Source organism: Electrona antarctica, assembly GCF_951216825.1.
Source record: "Electrona antarctica genome assembly, contig: scaffold_158, whole genome shotgun sequence".
In the NCBI taxonomy this organism is placed as follows: Eukaryota; Metazoa; Chordata; class Actinopteri; order Myctophiformes; family Myctophidae; genus Electrona; species Electrona antarctica.
The window spans coordinates 279,737-293,243 of record NW_027637821.1 but is presented as its reverse complement, the minus strand read 5'-3'; the positions used below and the strand labels follow the sequence as shown (position 1 = coordinate 293,243).

The 13,507-nt window shown below is 46.6% G+C and overlaps 1 protein-coding gene across 1 annotated transcript; it reads right to left on the bottom strand.

The window, feature by feature from the left end:
* Positions 1-1,262: 1,262 nt before the first annotated feature.
* On the bottom strand, positions 1,263-2,369 carry LOC306918638 (dynein regulatory complex subunit 4-like; the record flags this gene model as incomplete). Its single annotated transcript, XM_079531529.1, has 1 exon — positions 1,263-2,369. The coding sequence occupies one exon, from the start codon at positions 2,367-2,369 to the stop codon at positions 1,263-1,265; it is 1,107 nt and encodes a 368-aa protein (XP_079387655.1).
* Between the last annotated feature and the right edge of the window lie 11,138 nt (positions 2,370-13,507).

Genomic DNA, 13,507 nt, shown 5'->3' with positions numbered 1-13,507 from the left:
CTACTGCTGCTGTCGGTGTCGGAATGTGTCAGTTTCCGGGAATCTGGTGTTGAATGGGCGGTGGGTGCACCGTCGAGTCGGATCGCAAGTTGGAGGGAACCGTTGAAAGCCGTCTGGTAGCAGCGCGTTTGTTGTTGGAAAAAGTCATTAGGCCATAAGCTACAGTATATTTATATTGATATCGCCTCAGTCACCCATGTCCTCAAAACCCCAGGTTTGGACGCTGATGACCTCAATACCTACTGGCTGAACCTGGCTCTATAGTTCCTCCCCAGTTATTCCCCAGCCCCAATCAGCCTCAGGGCTCTGTGCTTGGACCCCTCCGGTTAGTATCTCCCAATCTTCCAGCCATCTGCAACCCGTCATGCTTGGATTCCACCCTGTCCTTCCAGTCACATTTAAAATCCATCGCCAAAAACACCTTCGACCACCTTGAAATGAAACATATCCAGACTCCGGCCCTCACTCTCAGACTCCGGAAACTTCTTTGGCAACAGAGCCTTCATTGCGGCGGCCGCCATCCTCGGGAACTTTGACCCGACATAGACTTGAAACGCCGCCGACGCTGAACTCATTCGATTCCGCCACAAAAAGGCATCTGCTCAAACCTAGGCTTTGAACTGCTATAGTTTTGTATTGTTTTCTTTGTTTTACTGTAATAAAAGCGTCTTCTTGCGTTTCTTGAACGGCGCTAACATTATTATTGTGATTATATTGTGATTATTATTGTTTTCATTATTATAATTTTATTATTAGTAGTAGTAGTAATATTAATGTTAAGAAATGGTATGGTCCACTTCAGTCTTCAGTGCATGGATATGGGCAATATTATTTTTTTAATATTACAGACAGGAAGGATATATACATACTTTAAACCCTGACCTGTTATTTTTAACTCATTTGGTCCGAGGATCCGATTGTTAATTAGGAGGGGTGTGTGTGTGTGTGTGTGTGTGTGTGTGTGTGCGGTCAAACCCAAGGCCCCAGTGAGGCTCTTCAACGTTGAAGCACTGGGCCCTAGTGGTAAGAGGAGGGACTACAGGCGGACCCGTGAATTCATCACTGGGAAACCCCGTGCAGCTGGGCTTTAACATTGAGCGCTCGGTTGCACTTCCGCATTTGACCACCAAAATGTGGTGGTCAAATGCGGAAGTAGACGTTCTGAGACGGTTCTTCCGGGTGCTTCAAAATGCCACTGGGGGGGGGGGGGGGGGGGAAGCTTCACGCCAGTTCAGTCTCTATCCTTCTTTATACTCTATGGGTCAAACCTCCCCAATCATTTGAACCATGCCCGGGGGCGATACGATGGGGGACGACGCCGCGTTCCCCGTTCCCATCTTGACGGGGCCGCTCAGACACAGGACCTTCTGCATCTCCTGGAGGGCCAGCATGTACTTCTTGTCCAGCTCCGCCTTCTCCACCTTGGCCACGTTGTACACCTGCAGCAGCTCCTGGTGCGCCGCCTCGATCCTTGTGGCATCCTTGGCGCTGGCCCGGATGCGCGCGCGCAGCGTCGCCATCTTGGCCATCTCGTTCTCGTAGTCGCGCACCTGCTGCTGGAACGAGCGGTCATCCGCGTCCGCCTTGGCCTGCAGCTTGCGGAGCTCTGCCGCGAACCCCTTGTTCTGCTCCACCACCTCGGCCATCTTCTCCTCGCGCTGCTTCGCCACGCCCCGCAGATGGTCCACCTGCTCCTTCAGCTGGTGCACCGTCTGGTGCTTGACGATGTTGTACTGGGCCCGGATCTCCCGGAACTCCCCAAGCAGGAGGGAGATGCGGAAGTTGAACTGCTCCTCCTGCCACCTGACCTCCCTCCGCCTGCGGAGGTCCTGCAGCCGCTCCCGCGTCAGCTCCTTCACCTTGTACCTGTCGTCCGTGTCGCGGACCCGCTCGGCGTACCGCCGCCGCAGCTCGGCCTTCTCCTCCTCGTGCTTGCGGTGCAGCTCGCTCTCCAGCGCCTCGCAGGCGAGGTGCTGCTCCCTGCGCTCCTCCTTCAGCTCCCGGATGCAGCCGCGCAGCTGAGTCTCCAGCTCGTCGTGCTCGCGCTGCATGTGCTCGCCGGTCCGTGCGCACCGTGCCCTCTCCTCGGCGACGGTGGCCTGGTGGTCGGCATTCAGTTGGTCGATGCGCACGTTGTACTCGTCGATGAGCGCCTTGTGGTCCAGCTCGGCCTCCTCCAGCTCAGCCTCCTTGGTCCTCAGGGCGTCCTTGGAGACCTGCCTCCTGGCCTGGGCCAGGCCATCGGCCGAGCGGTCCCGGCCCAGCTGCACTAAGTTCCTCAGCTTCTTTGTCGTGTGCAGCTGAACCTCGAGTTCCGTGATCTGTTGCTCGACTGGTTTGGGAGGCGGCCCCTTCTTTTTGGGTGACATTGTGAAATATAGCTTCCAACTACTATTACTATTACTATTATTATATTAGTATATATTATTAGCATATTGTGATTGGAGCCTGGTCCGGCCCCGCCCGTGATTGTCCTTGCCACAGTCGATAGAAATGTTTGCGGGTGAGGGCCGACATCAGATCTCTCTTTCTCAAAATTACACTTCTGGAGAGGTGTCGGCACTATGAAAAAAACCCGGGAATCTGGCCGTCGCGCAAAAAGTCTGCGGAGGTGGAGCTTCTTTTCCATCCACCAGCTGTCTAAAAACTCGGAATTTAAGCTGCGCAGAGCTTAAGAACCAGCACCACCAGTGGGCTCTGTTATTTATGCTCCCCATGGGGGTTTTATTGTATATCTATCTCCCTGCTCTTAATGTTTTATGATGGTGTTTAATTGCGCCGAGCAGGGAGAAAATGCAGTAGAGCCGAACGCCAAGTCAAATATCATATGCACACTATTCTCATTCTCATTCTACAATAAATATTGGTTCAATCTATTTGTGAGTGCCTTTATTGTTTTGTTTTGTTTTTTGTATTTTTTTTGTTATCTGTGTATGTGTGTGCTATCCTATTCTCTATATACATTTTGTGCATATATAATCTATCCTTGCATCTGTTTGCTGTCTCTGGACGGGGGGAGGGGGGTGCGGTACAGGGGAGGGGAAAAAAACTGAACTGTTTTGACTGAATTGCCTGTCTGTATTAACCTGTAAAAAAGAATAAAAGTAAACACAAAATCTATTCGTGAGTTGTCTGACTGAATTATGGTCATTGTAGGAATTCAACAATCCAGTCACACACACACACACACACAGACTTGGTTATTCTTCTGTCCATAGAGTGCAAATTTTTACTTGTGCTACTGCTATATCTACAAATACTACTATTAGCATTGAGTGACTTGCAGTTTCTTCCAGTGGTGAAATGCAGTCTTTAATGCTAAACACAGATGCAGAGAAAGGGAGAAGAGAAATGAACACACAGCGACAGTAGACCTAACTTCTGAATGAGATATTAATTTGATGCTGAACTAGAGATCACACATAACATAAACACAACAAAGTCCAGTATAACTGCATTCATATTCACCTCCCGGTCAAATAGCATGGGGTTGGGGGTTCAATGTTGTCAGAGACGAAAGGCGTCTTTGTCCCAGAAATAAACGAGGGAGAAAAACGGGCTGAACACGTCGTCATTCAAAATGGAGCATGATTGCCTAGAAGGTACACCAATGGACAGACAGATGGACAGAGTAGTCTGGTGTTTAACTGTCTTATAACTCTTGGGGAATCTGTTTCATTTCGCCGTCATTGGTTGACCTATACAGGAGAGGTTAAAACATGATCATCAGGTATTATTTCTAATATAAGGAGGAAGAACTTTTTCCAAAAAGTGTACAGTATTTGTTAAAATCATGCTTTTATGTGGACACGCCCACCAGTTCATTAAGTATGCCTGGTTTGACTGGTGGGTGGTGATGGGGGGTGATCCACCTGAACTGAAGCCGCACCCACAGCTGTAGTTGTATGATAAAGGGGGAGGGGTTAAGGGAGGGGCTGATAGTGTGATATCATTATATTACTGTTCATTTCATTGGCCCGTTTGACTGTCAAGGGTTCAGCCTCCAGGAAGAAACCCTAAATACAAAGTTAATACACCATTGCACATAAAAACGACTCCAGGGTGTCTAATGAAGTACTGTCACCTCATAGACACATGAAAAACTGGAAGAATACAAAAATTGTGGCACTCCATCTTTAAACAACAGTCAGTAGGCCTATACTGTCATGTTCAGATGCAGAAAGGCAAAAATAAATCCAAAATAAAGTTTAATTTAATAACTTTATGTCCAACCCACATGGTCTTCTTCATCAGGGTCCAGTGTTTCTCAAACGTTTCAGGCCGGGTTCCCTCCAAAGTAATTATATTTGAACTGGGGGGGTCGACCTCCAACCCTGACAAGCTCGCAGTTGGAATTGTAGGAGTTGAGGCATTACATTTACTTTGACTCAGTTCCACATAATTATATATTGTGAAAATAGCCGATCTACAAGCTCACAACGCCTTGCATTGGGGTTGGAGGTTATTTTCACAATGGTTATTTTACAATTTGGCCAATGTTTGACCAGTTTTACTTTTTATATATAGTTTGTTCATTATGTTTGATGCAGTAATGGTCCCTTTTACATTTCATTTAAAGGTCTTAAAATTCTGATTATTACCTTGTTTCTTTTTTTCTACGTCTGAAGACTAATCCAACTGCGATGGTTGTGATGATTACAGCAACACCAATGGAAATAACCATGATAACTGGTGAGGAAAGATGAGAGAGTTATATGTCCTACAATGATACACTCATGGATCAAACAGGCATGCACTTGATTAAAATAAAATAACTTACTGCAACCTCTCTGATCTGCTTCACATGTCTCATACAGATCTGCAAAACAAAATAATACTAATTAATTAGTAACATATCTACCTATCTACTGTACATAATCAATGAAGGTCAATGACCCCCCCCCCCCCCCCCCCCCATACTGATGATGATTTCCTGTTTTTCATAGACTTATATATGTATTTAAATGTTCTGATGAATTGAAAGTGGAGGACCCTGATGTAAACACGTCATGGTTTCGTCCTCGTGGCAGTTTTTGTATTGACTTGTGCTTTCATTTGAAATGCACCCATTCTGTATACTGTGAATAACATTTTCAATCAATCAATCAATGATATAGACTATACGTTGAATAGAAGAAGGGAGCGCTGCCGTGGTCCTTTGTTTGTTGAACTGAATGCAGGTGCTCGTTGGCGAGGTTAAAACATGAAAATAAAGAAGAGGATCCAAGGCACTCTGTTCCAGTGAGGTGAAAAAAGCCTTTATTATAAGTTTAAGTCATGGCAAAGAGCATTACAAAAAGGGAGGACCAATGCGCTTCGGCGTAATGATATAGACTCATTTAAATATACTACGTAATTTGCTCGGGAAAACAATAGTCGAGTACAGCGTCGATATGATTGGACATGCTTATGTGCGTTCTCTCAGTATTTCCCTTTGTCTTAAGCACTATGCAAACACTGCTGTGGGATCCGACATTCAGGAAACCGGGTTCAAATCCGGGGTAGAGGAGGAAAGTTACATAGTGCTGCGTTAAATCCATCTCTCACCAGGCACGTGCAGAGAGTGTTAGAGAGGCAGGGGCTGAAATCCTGTAAGAGGGCACTTTTGGACAAAAATTGCGAAAATAGCAGATCTACAAGCTCACAATGCGTCGCACTGCGATGCGTTGAGAGCTTGTATATCAGCTATTTTCGGGGCGCAACCCTGCAATCTTTAGCTACTGGAGATGCGGTGTACGACATGGATTTCGAAACAAATTTGTTCAACGCAAAATGCTACGTTCCAAGTTCAGGAGACTTCGGAAAAAAGCAATTGTCCTGAATGCCGCCTTCCGGTATGGCATGGAAAGGAGTGGCATTTCGCATTTCTTTCACCATAGTAAATGCTGCATTCGTGGTCTGGAGAGGGGCAGTTGTTTTACAGACGGTTAAAAGGGCAGGGGCTGAAGCCCCCTTTGATGTCTGTGTGTGCACGTCCCTGTCTCTCACCTTGTCTGTCAGAGTAAATTACACGGGTCACCTCCTTCACCAGGCCAGAGGAGAGAGTGACCACACAGTGGACCTGTGTAGCGTTGCTGCTACAGAAGCCGTCCAGTGTGACAGTGCTGCTCACTGTGACGGTACCGTCGGCGTTGACTGAGTGGACGCTGCTGTAGCTTGAAGAGCCTAAATGTGTGCACGGAACCTCCAGAGTTACTGTCAGAGCGGGACGGGACACCGCCGAGCAGGACACAACCGTCAGCTCTGTGCCGTTGGGGCGCGTGACGAGTAATGTGGGCTCTGGTTGCTCTGGAAAACAAAAAAAACATATATATATTTTTTCTTTTAGGTTGTATGACCTCAATTACACCCAAAAAACCTGAACTTTGAACATTCAGTGGATTTTCTATGGTCTGGAGTTTTCTCTGGGGGTTGGAAGCCTTTTGAGCTGCAATGAAAACAGGCAAAACTGTGAAAACAGTGACATCTGCTGGCAAATCCCATTGCCATCTATGGGATTTGCAGGCTGTGACAGCACAAACCGCAAAAAACTCTGAGCTCTTGTTTGAGCCAGAAAACCCCAGACCATGCACATACTACTGCATGTTAAAAGTTCAGTTTTTTTGGGTGCAATTGAGCTCAGTAAACTTAACAAATTAAGAAAAATTACAAACACTTTTTTTTAATGTCATAATCCCTTTAATTGTTTTGGAGGCAAGCAACCTCAGACAGGTGTGTGTAGTTGCTAATAAAATGTCTTGACACACAGCGCGGCTGAGGTGACATCATGCAGTGTTGTGTTTTTGGCAGCAAACTCATTTCAGTCCCTTGAATAGCCGCAATTTGCAACTCTAGATTTTTTTATAATGGGATGAATCTAGAGTTGCAATACCCTCCATTCACTCCCCACTCATCATTTTGCGTTTGCGATCTCCTTGTCTTAAACGACGTTAAACTCACCAACATTGCAGCTGTAGTCCAAGCTTGAATTATTCTCTTTCAATCTGCAAAGCTTGTTTTTCATAAAAATCCCCCGTAGACATGTTATGAGCTACTTTCTGTCAAGAAATTCTGTGCAAGTGATTCTTTTTCTAAGTGCTGGAGTTTGGAAGCGCTCGTCGTAAGTCACTGAACGTCCCTGCATGCATCTGTTTCGCATTTGCACATAATGCAGGAGGCAGCAGCGCGACCCCTTAATACAAACGAGCGCTTCCAAACTCCAACATTTCTTCTTCTTCTACGACATGACATGCACAGCATGTAGATGCAAACATTTTACCAAAGTAAAATAAAGTAAAACGAATACCTCGTTGGCTGCGTGCAAATAACAAAGAAGGGAATCTCTTCAGTCTTAGGTCCTTATAACCTTTCTTATGACAGTCTCTTGTAACTTAGTCTCTTTGTGTGACCAGTGCAAACGGAGCTGCTGCACCCTGCTGCTGCTAGCTGCTTGATTGCTTACACAAAAAACCTGTGTACCCAATTTACATGAGCAGACCAAACGAGACACGGAACATGACTTTGACTCTTCAAAATAAAAGCGTTACAACAACTTGACACAAATACATGGAATAATGTTTTAAACGTAAAGGTGACTTAATTATGAACTTCTTCATTATGAACTTGTACCTTTTAGGAATAAAGCAAACTATATCACCTATAGTGGCAACAGTTACAATATGAATGTGTTTAAATGCCAGTGTAGCTGGTTCACATACACACACACACACACACACAATGCAGCAGGCATTAGACAACCTGACAGCCACCAACCTGGCAACCCTGAATGAGCCAATCAGCTGCCAGTCTCTGGTGTGTGTGAGAGAGAGAGAGTCCTGTACTGTTAAAACAAACTCTACCCTAACGTCAGTAAAAAGTACATTAAAACACTTTTTCCTTTCCAAAACAAACACAACGTACATTATGACAATATTTCACCCTTTGCGTTGGTAAAATAGACTGTATTTATTTTTGTCTTCCCTTCCAAAAAAACAAAAAGATAAAATTACCCCAAAGCCATGGTTAAGAGTATTCCACGATGGCTCAGTGGTTCTGGCAGTTGCTGATGGTGTGAGAGGATGCTGGTTCGAGACAAGTCAAGATTCGTGACCTCGGACCAAGGACTAAGGATCCAGAATAAATAAATCCAAATAAATCACTCTTTACCTTTTGGTCAAGTAAATGTACCATTGGAATGTATGTTGGCGGACGTAATCCAAGATAATCCACTCTGTCAACTTGTAACAGTCAGCAGTGCCAGTTGGTGCCACAGGGTGGTGCACTGCTCCCTTTTGTTTTGCTTTGTGTAGAAGATCTGACGTCAATTCCACCTCTTGCTATAGATAGACATGACATGACATGATGTGTGTCAAACAATTGTCACACATGGATGGATGATTAGCCGTGCTTATTTATTTATTTCCGGGGGGAATGAATGAATGAATGAATGAATGACTAACCCTGTAAAACCCGGATTAATTTCTACTTGCAAAAAAACGATTTCAACCTTACTACTACTTTTTACTACTAGGACTTATCAGAGGAAATCATGTAAAATAAATTATATATATATTTTTTGCACATTTATAATAATTATTAAAATAATAATAATAAATTAATAATTTACATTTGGGGGACATCTTTCACAATAATAAGGATAAATCCAAATAAATCACACTTTACCTTTTAGTCAAAGGACTGAGATAAATCAAAAATAAATCACACTTTACCTTTTAGTCAACAAGTCAAAAGTCAAGACAAGGACTAAGGACTAAGGATAAATCAATCCCGGCCCCTCCATAGGGCCGGGGGTCCGCGGAGGGGGTCCGCCGGGGGTCCGCGGAGGGGGTCCGCGGGGGTCCCCGGCCCTATCTCGGCCGTCCCTTGTCCGTTTCGGACGGGGGGAATCTCGTTCGAACCGGGCCGCCGTCCCGGACGCGCTCCCGGGGCTCTCGCGGTGGCAATAGTTGGAAATGACACGTCCACCAAGGGGAAACCTTGACCAGGCTATGGTGAGTATGCCAGTATGGCCACTATATGCGTGTACTATGTTGCAGCAGTGCTCCGTTCACGTTTGTTTATTATATTAGTGCTGTCTGCCGTGATACCTGGCTTAATATGGTCAATACTGAATCAGTCTATGACATGACATGATGATGATGTGATGATGTGTGGATGATTATCCTTGTTTATTTATTTATTTCCGGGGGGAATGAATGAATGAATGAATGAATGAATGAATGAATGAATGAATGAATGAATAAATAAATAAATAAATAAATAAATAAATGGATGGATGAATCATATATTCCCGGGGGCATTTCTCTCCAGGTGAGGACAATGCCATCCAGTCAACCAAATATGGATGTCAGACGATCAGGCATCATCTCGTATGTATTACTTCTACTACTACTACTAGACACACACACCCAAACACGCAAATAAAGGGGCATGGTTCCGGCTACTTTGTGGGATTGGCTTATGCAAATTAAGGGGTGTGGTATGCAAATGAAGGGGAGTGGTATGCAAATGAAGGGGCGTGGTATGCAAATGAAGGGGCATGGTGTGCAAATGAAGGGGAGTGGTATGCAAATGAAGGGCGTGTTTCGGCTACTTTGTGGGATCGGCTTATGCAAATGAAGGGGCGTGGTATGCAAATGAAGGGGAGTGGTATGCAAATGAAGGGGAGTGGTATGCAAATGAAGGGGCATGGTATGCAAATGAAGGGGAGTGGTATGCAAATGAAGGGGCATGGTTCCGGCTACTTTGTGGGATTAGTTTATGCAAATGAAGGTGCGTGGTATGCAAATGAAGGGGAGTGGTATGCAAATGAAGGGGCATGGTATGCAAATGAAGGGGAGTGGTATGCAAATTAAGGTGCGTGGTATGCAAATAAAGGGGCATGGTATGCAAATGAAGGGCATGGTATGCAAATGAAGGGGAGTGGTATGCAAATGAAGGGGCATGGTATGCAAATGAAGGAGCATGGTATGCAAATGAAGGGGAGTGGTATGCAAATGAAGGGGAGTGGTATGCAAATTAAGGGCATGTTTCTGCTACTTTGTGGGATTGGCTTATGCAAATGAAGGTGCGTGGCATGCAAATGAAGGTACGTGGTATGCAAATGAAGGTGCGTGGTATGCAAATGAAGGTGCGTGGTATGCAAATGAAGGGGCGTGGTATGCAAATGAAGGTGCGTGGTATGCAAATGAAGGGGAGTGGTATGCAAATGAAGGGGAGTGGTATGCAAATGAAGGGGCATGGTTCCGGCTACTTTGTGGGATTAGTTTATGCAAATGAAGGTGCGTGGCATGCAAATGAAGGTACGTGGTATGCAAATGAAGGTGCGTGGCATGCAAATGAAGGTACGTGGTATGCAAATGAAGGTGCGTGATATGCAAATGAAGGGGCATGGTATGCAAATGAAGGTGCGTGGTATGCAAATGAAGGGGCATGGTATGCAAATGAAGGGCCATGGTATGCAAATGAAGGAGCATGGTATGCAAATGAAGGGGAGTGGTATGCAAATAAAGGTGTGTGGTATGCAAATGAAGGGGCATGGTATGCAAATGAAGGGGAGTGGTATGCAAATGAAGGGCATAATATGCAAATGAAGGGGCGTGGTATGCAAATGAAGGGGAGTGGTATGCAAATGAAGGGGAGTGGTATGCACATGAAGGGGCATGGTATGCAAATGAAGGTGCGTGGTATGCAAATGAAGGGGAGTGGTATGCAAACGAAGGGCGTGGCGACACCCACTAATTTGCATAAGCGACACCCACTAATTTGCATAGCCCTCACCCACAAAGTAGCCGAAACAACGCCCTTCACATTTTCATAACCCACTCCCACAAAGTAGCGGGAACATACGTACATGTCCCCCACATGATGACGTACATGTTCCATTCGCGACGACGTACATGGTCCCTCCACGATGACGTACATGTTCCCTCCACGATGACGTACATGCTCCCTCCACGATGACGTACATGTTTCCTCCACGATGACGTGCATGTTCCCTACATGATGACGTACATGTTCCCTTCACGATGACGTACATGTTCACTCCACGATAACGTACATGTCCCCTTCACGATGACGTACATGTTCCATACATGATGACGTACATGCTCCCTCCACGATGACGTACATGTTCCCTCCACGATGACGTGCATGTTCCCTTCACGACGACGTGCATGTTCCCTTCACGACGACGTGCATGTTCCCTCCACGATGACGTACATGTTCCCGTCACGATGACGTACATGTTCCCGTCACGATGACGTACATGTTCCCTACATGATGACGTAAATGCTCCATCTACGACGACGTGCATGTTCCCTACACGGTGACGTTCATGTTTCCTCCACGATGACGTACATGTTTCCGCCACGATGACGTACATGTTCCCTCCACGATGACGTACATGTTCCCGCCACGATGGCGTACATGTCCCCTTCACGATAACGTACATGTCCCCTTCACGATGACGTACATGTTCCCTCCACGATGACGTACATGTTCCCGCCACGATGGCGTACATGTCCCCTTCACGATAACGTACATGTTCCCTACATGATGATGTACATGTTCCATTCACGATGACGTACATGTTTCCTCCACGATGACGTACATGTTCCCTACACGATGGCGTACATGTTCAATTCACGACGACGCGCATGTTCCCTCCACGATGACGTACATGTTTCCTCCACGATGACGTACATGTCCCCTCCACGATGACATACATGTTCCCGTCACGATGACGTGCATGTTCCCGCCACGATGACGTACATGTTCCCTACATGATGACGTAAATGTTCCATCTACGACGACGTGCATGTTCCCTACACGATGACGTACATGTTTCCTCCACGATGATGTACATGTTCCCGCCACGATGACGTACATGTTCCCTCCACGATGACGTACATGTTCCCACCACGATGGCGTACATGTCCCCTTCACGATAACGTACATGTCCCCTTCACGATGACGTACATGTTCCCTCCACGATGACGGGCATGTTCCCTTCACGACGACGTCCATGTTCCCTACACGATGGCGTACATGTTCCCTACACGATGACGTACATGTTCCCTCCACAATGACGTACATGTTTCCTCCACGATGACGTACATGTTCCCTCCACGATGACGTACATGTTTCCTCCACGATGACGTACATGTCCCCTTCACGATGATGTACATGTCCCCTTCACGATGACGTACATGTCCCCTTCACGATGACGTGCATGTTCCCTTCACGATGACGTGCATGTTCCCTTCACGATGACGTGCATGTTCCCTTCACGATGACGTACATGTTCCCTCCACGATGACGTGCATGTTCCCTCCACGATGACGTACATGTTCCCTTCACGATGACGTACATGTTCCCTCTACGATGACGTGCATGTTCCCTCCACGATGACGTGCATGTTCCCTCTACGATGACGCGCATGTTCCCTACACGATGACGTACATGCTCCCTTCACGATGACGTACATGCTCCCTCCATGATGACGTGCATGTCCCCTTCACGATGACGTACATGTCCACGTCACGATGACGTACATGTTCCCTACATGATGGCGTACATGTTCAATTTACGACGACGCGCATGTTCCCTCCACGATGACGTACATGTTCCATCCACGATGACGTACATGTTCCCTCCACGATGTTCCCTCCACGATGACGTACATGTCCCCTTCACGATGATGTACATGTCCCCTTCACGATGACGTACATGTCCCCTTCACGATGACGTGCATGTTCCCTTCACGATGACGTGCATGTTCCCTTCACGATGACGTACATGTTCCCTCCACGATGACGTGCATGTTCCCTCCACGATGACGTGCATGTTCCCTCCACGATGACGTACATGCTCCCTCCACGATGACGTACATGTTGCCTCCACGATGACGTACATGCTTCCTCCACGATGACGTGCATGTTCCCTCCACGATGACGTGCATGTTCCCTCCACGATGACGTACATGCTCCCTCCACGATGGCGTGCATGTTCCCTACGCGATGACGTACATGCTCCCTTCACGATGACGTACATGTTCCCTACATGATGACGTAAATGCTCCATCTACGACGACGTGCATGTTCCCTACACGATGACGTTCATGTTTCCTCCACGATGACGTACATGTTTCCGCCACGATGACGTACATGTTCCCTCCACGATGACGTACATGTTCCCGCCACGATGGCGTACATGCCCCCTTCACGATAACGTACATGTCCCCTACACGATGACGTACATGCTCCCTTCACGATGACGTACATGCTCCCTCCATGATGACGTGCATGTCCCCTTCACGATGACGTACATGTCCACGTCACGATGACGTACATGTTCCCTACATGATGGCGTACATGTTCAATTTACGACGACGCGCATGTTCCCTCCACGATGACGTACATGTTCCATCCACGATGACGTACATGTTCCCTCCACGATGACGTACATGTTCCCTCCACGATGACGTACATGTCCCCTTCACGATGAT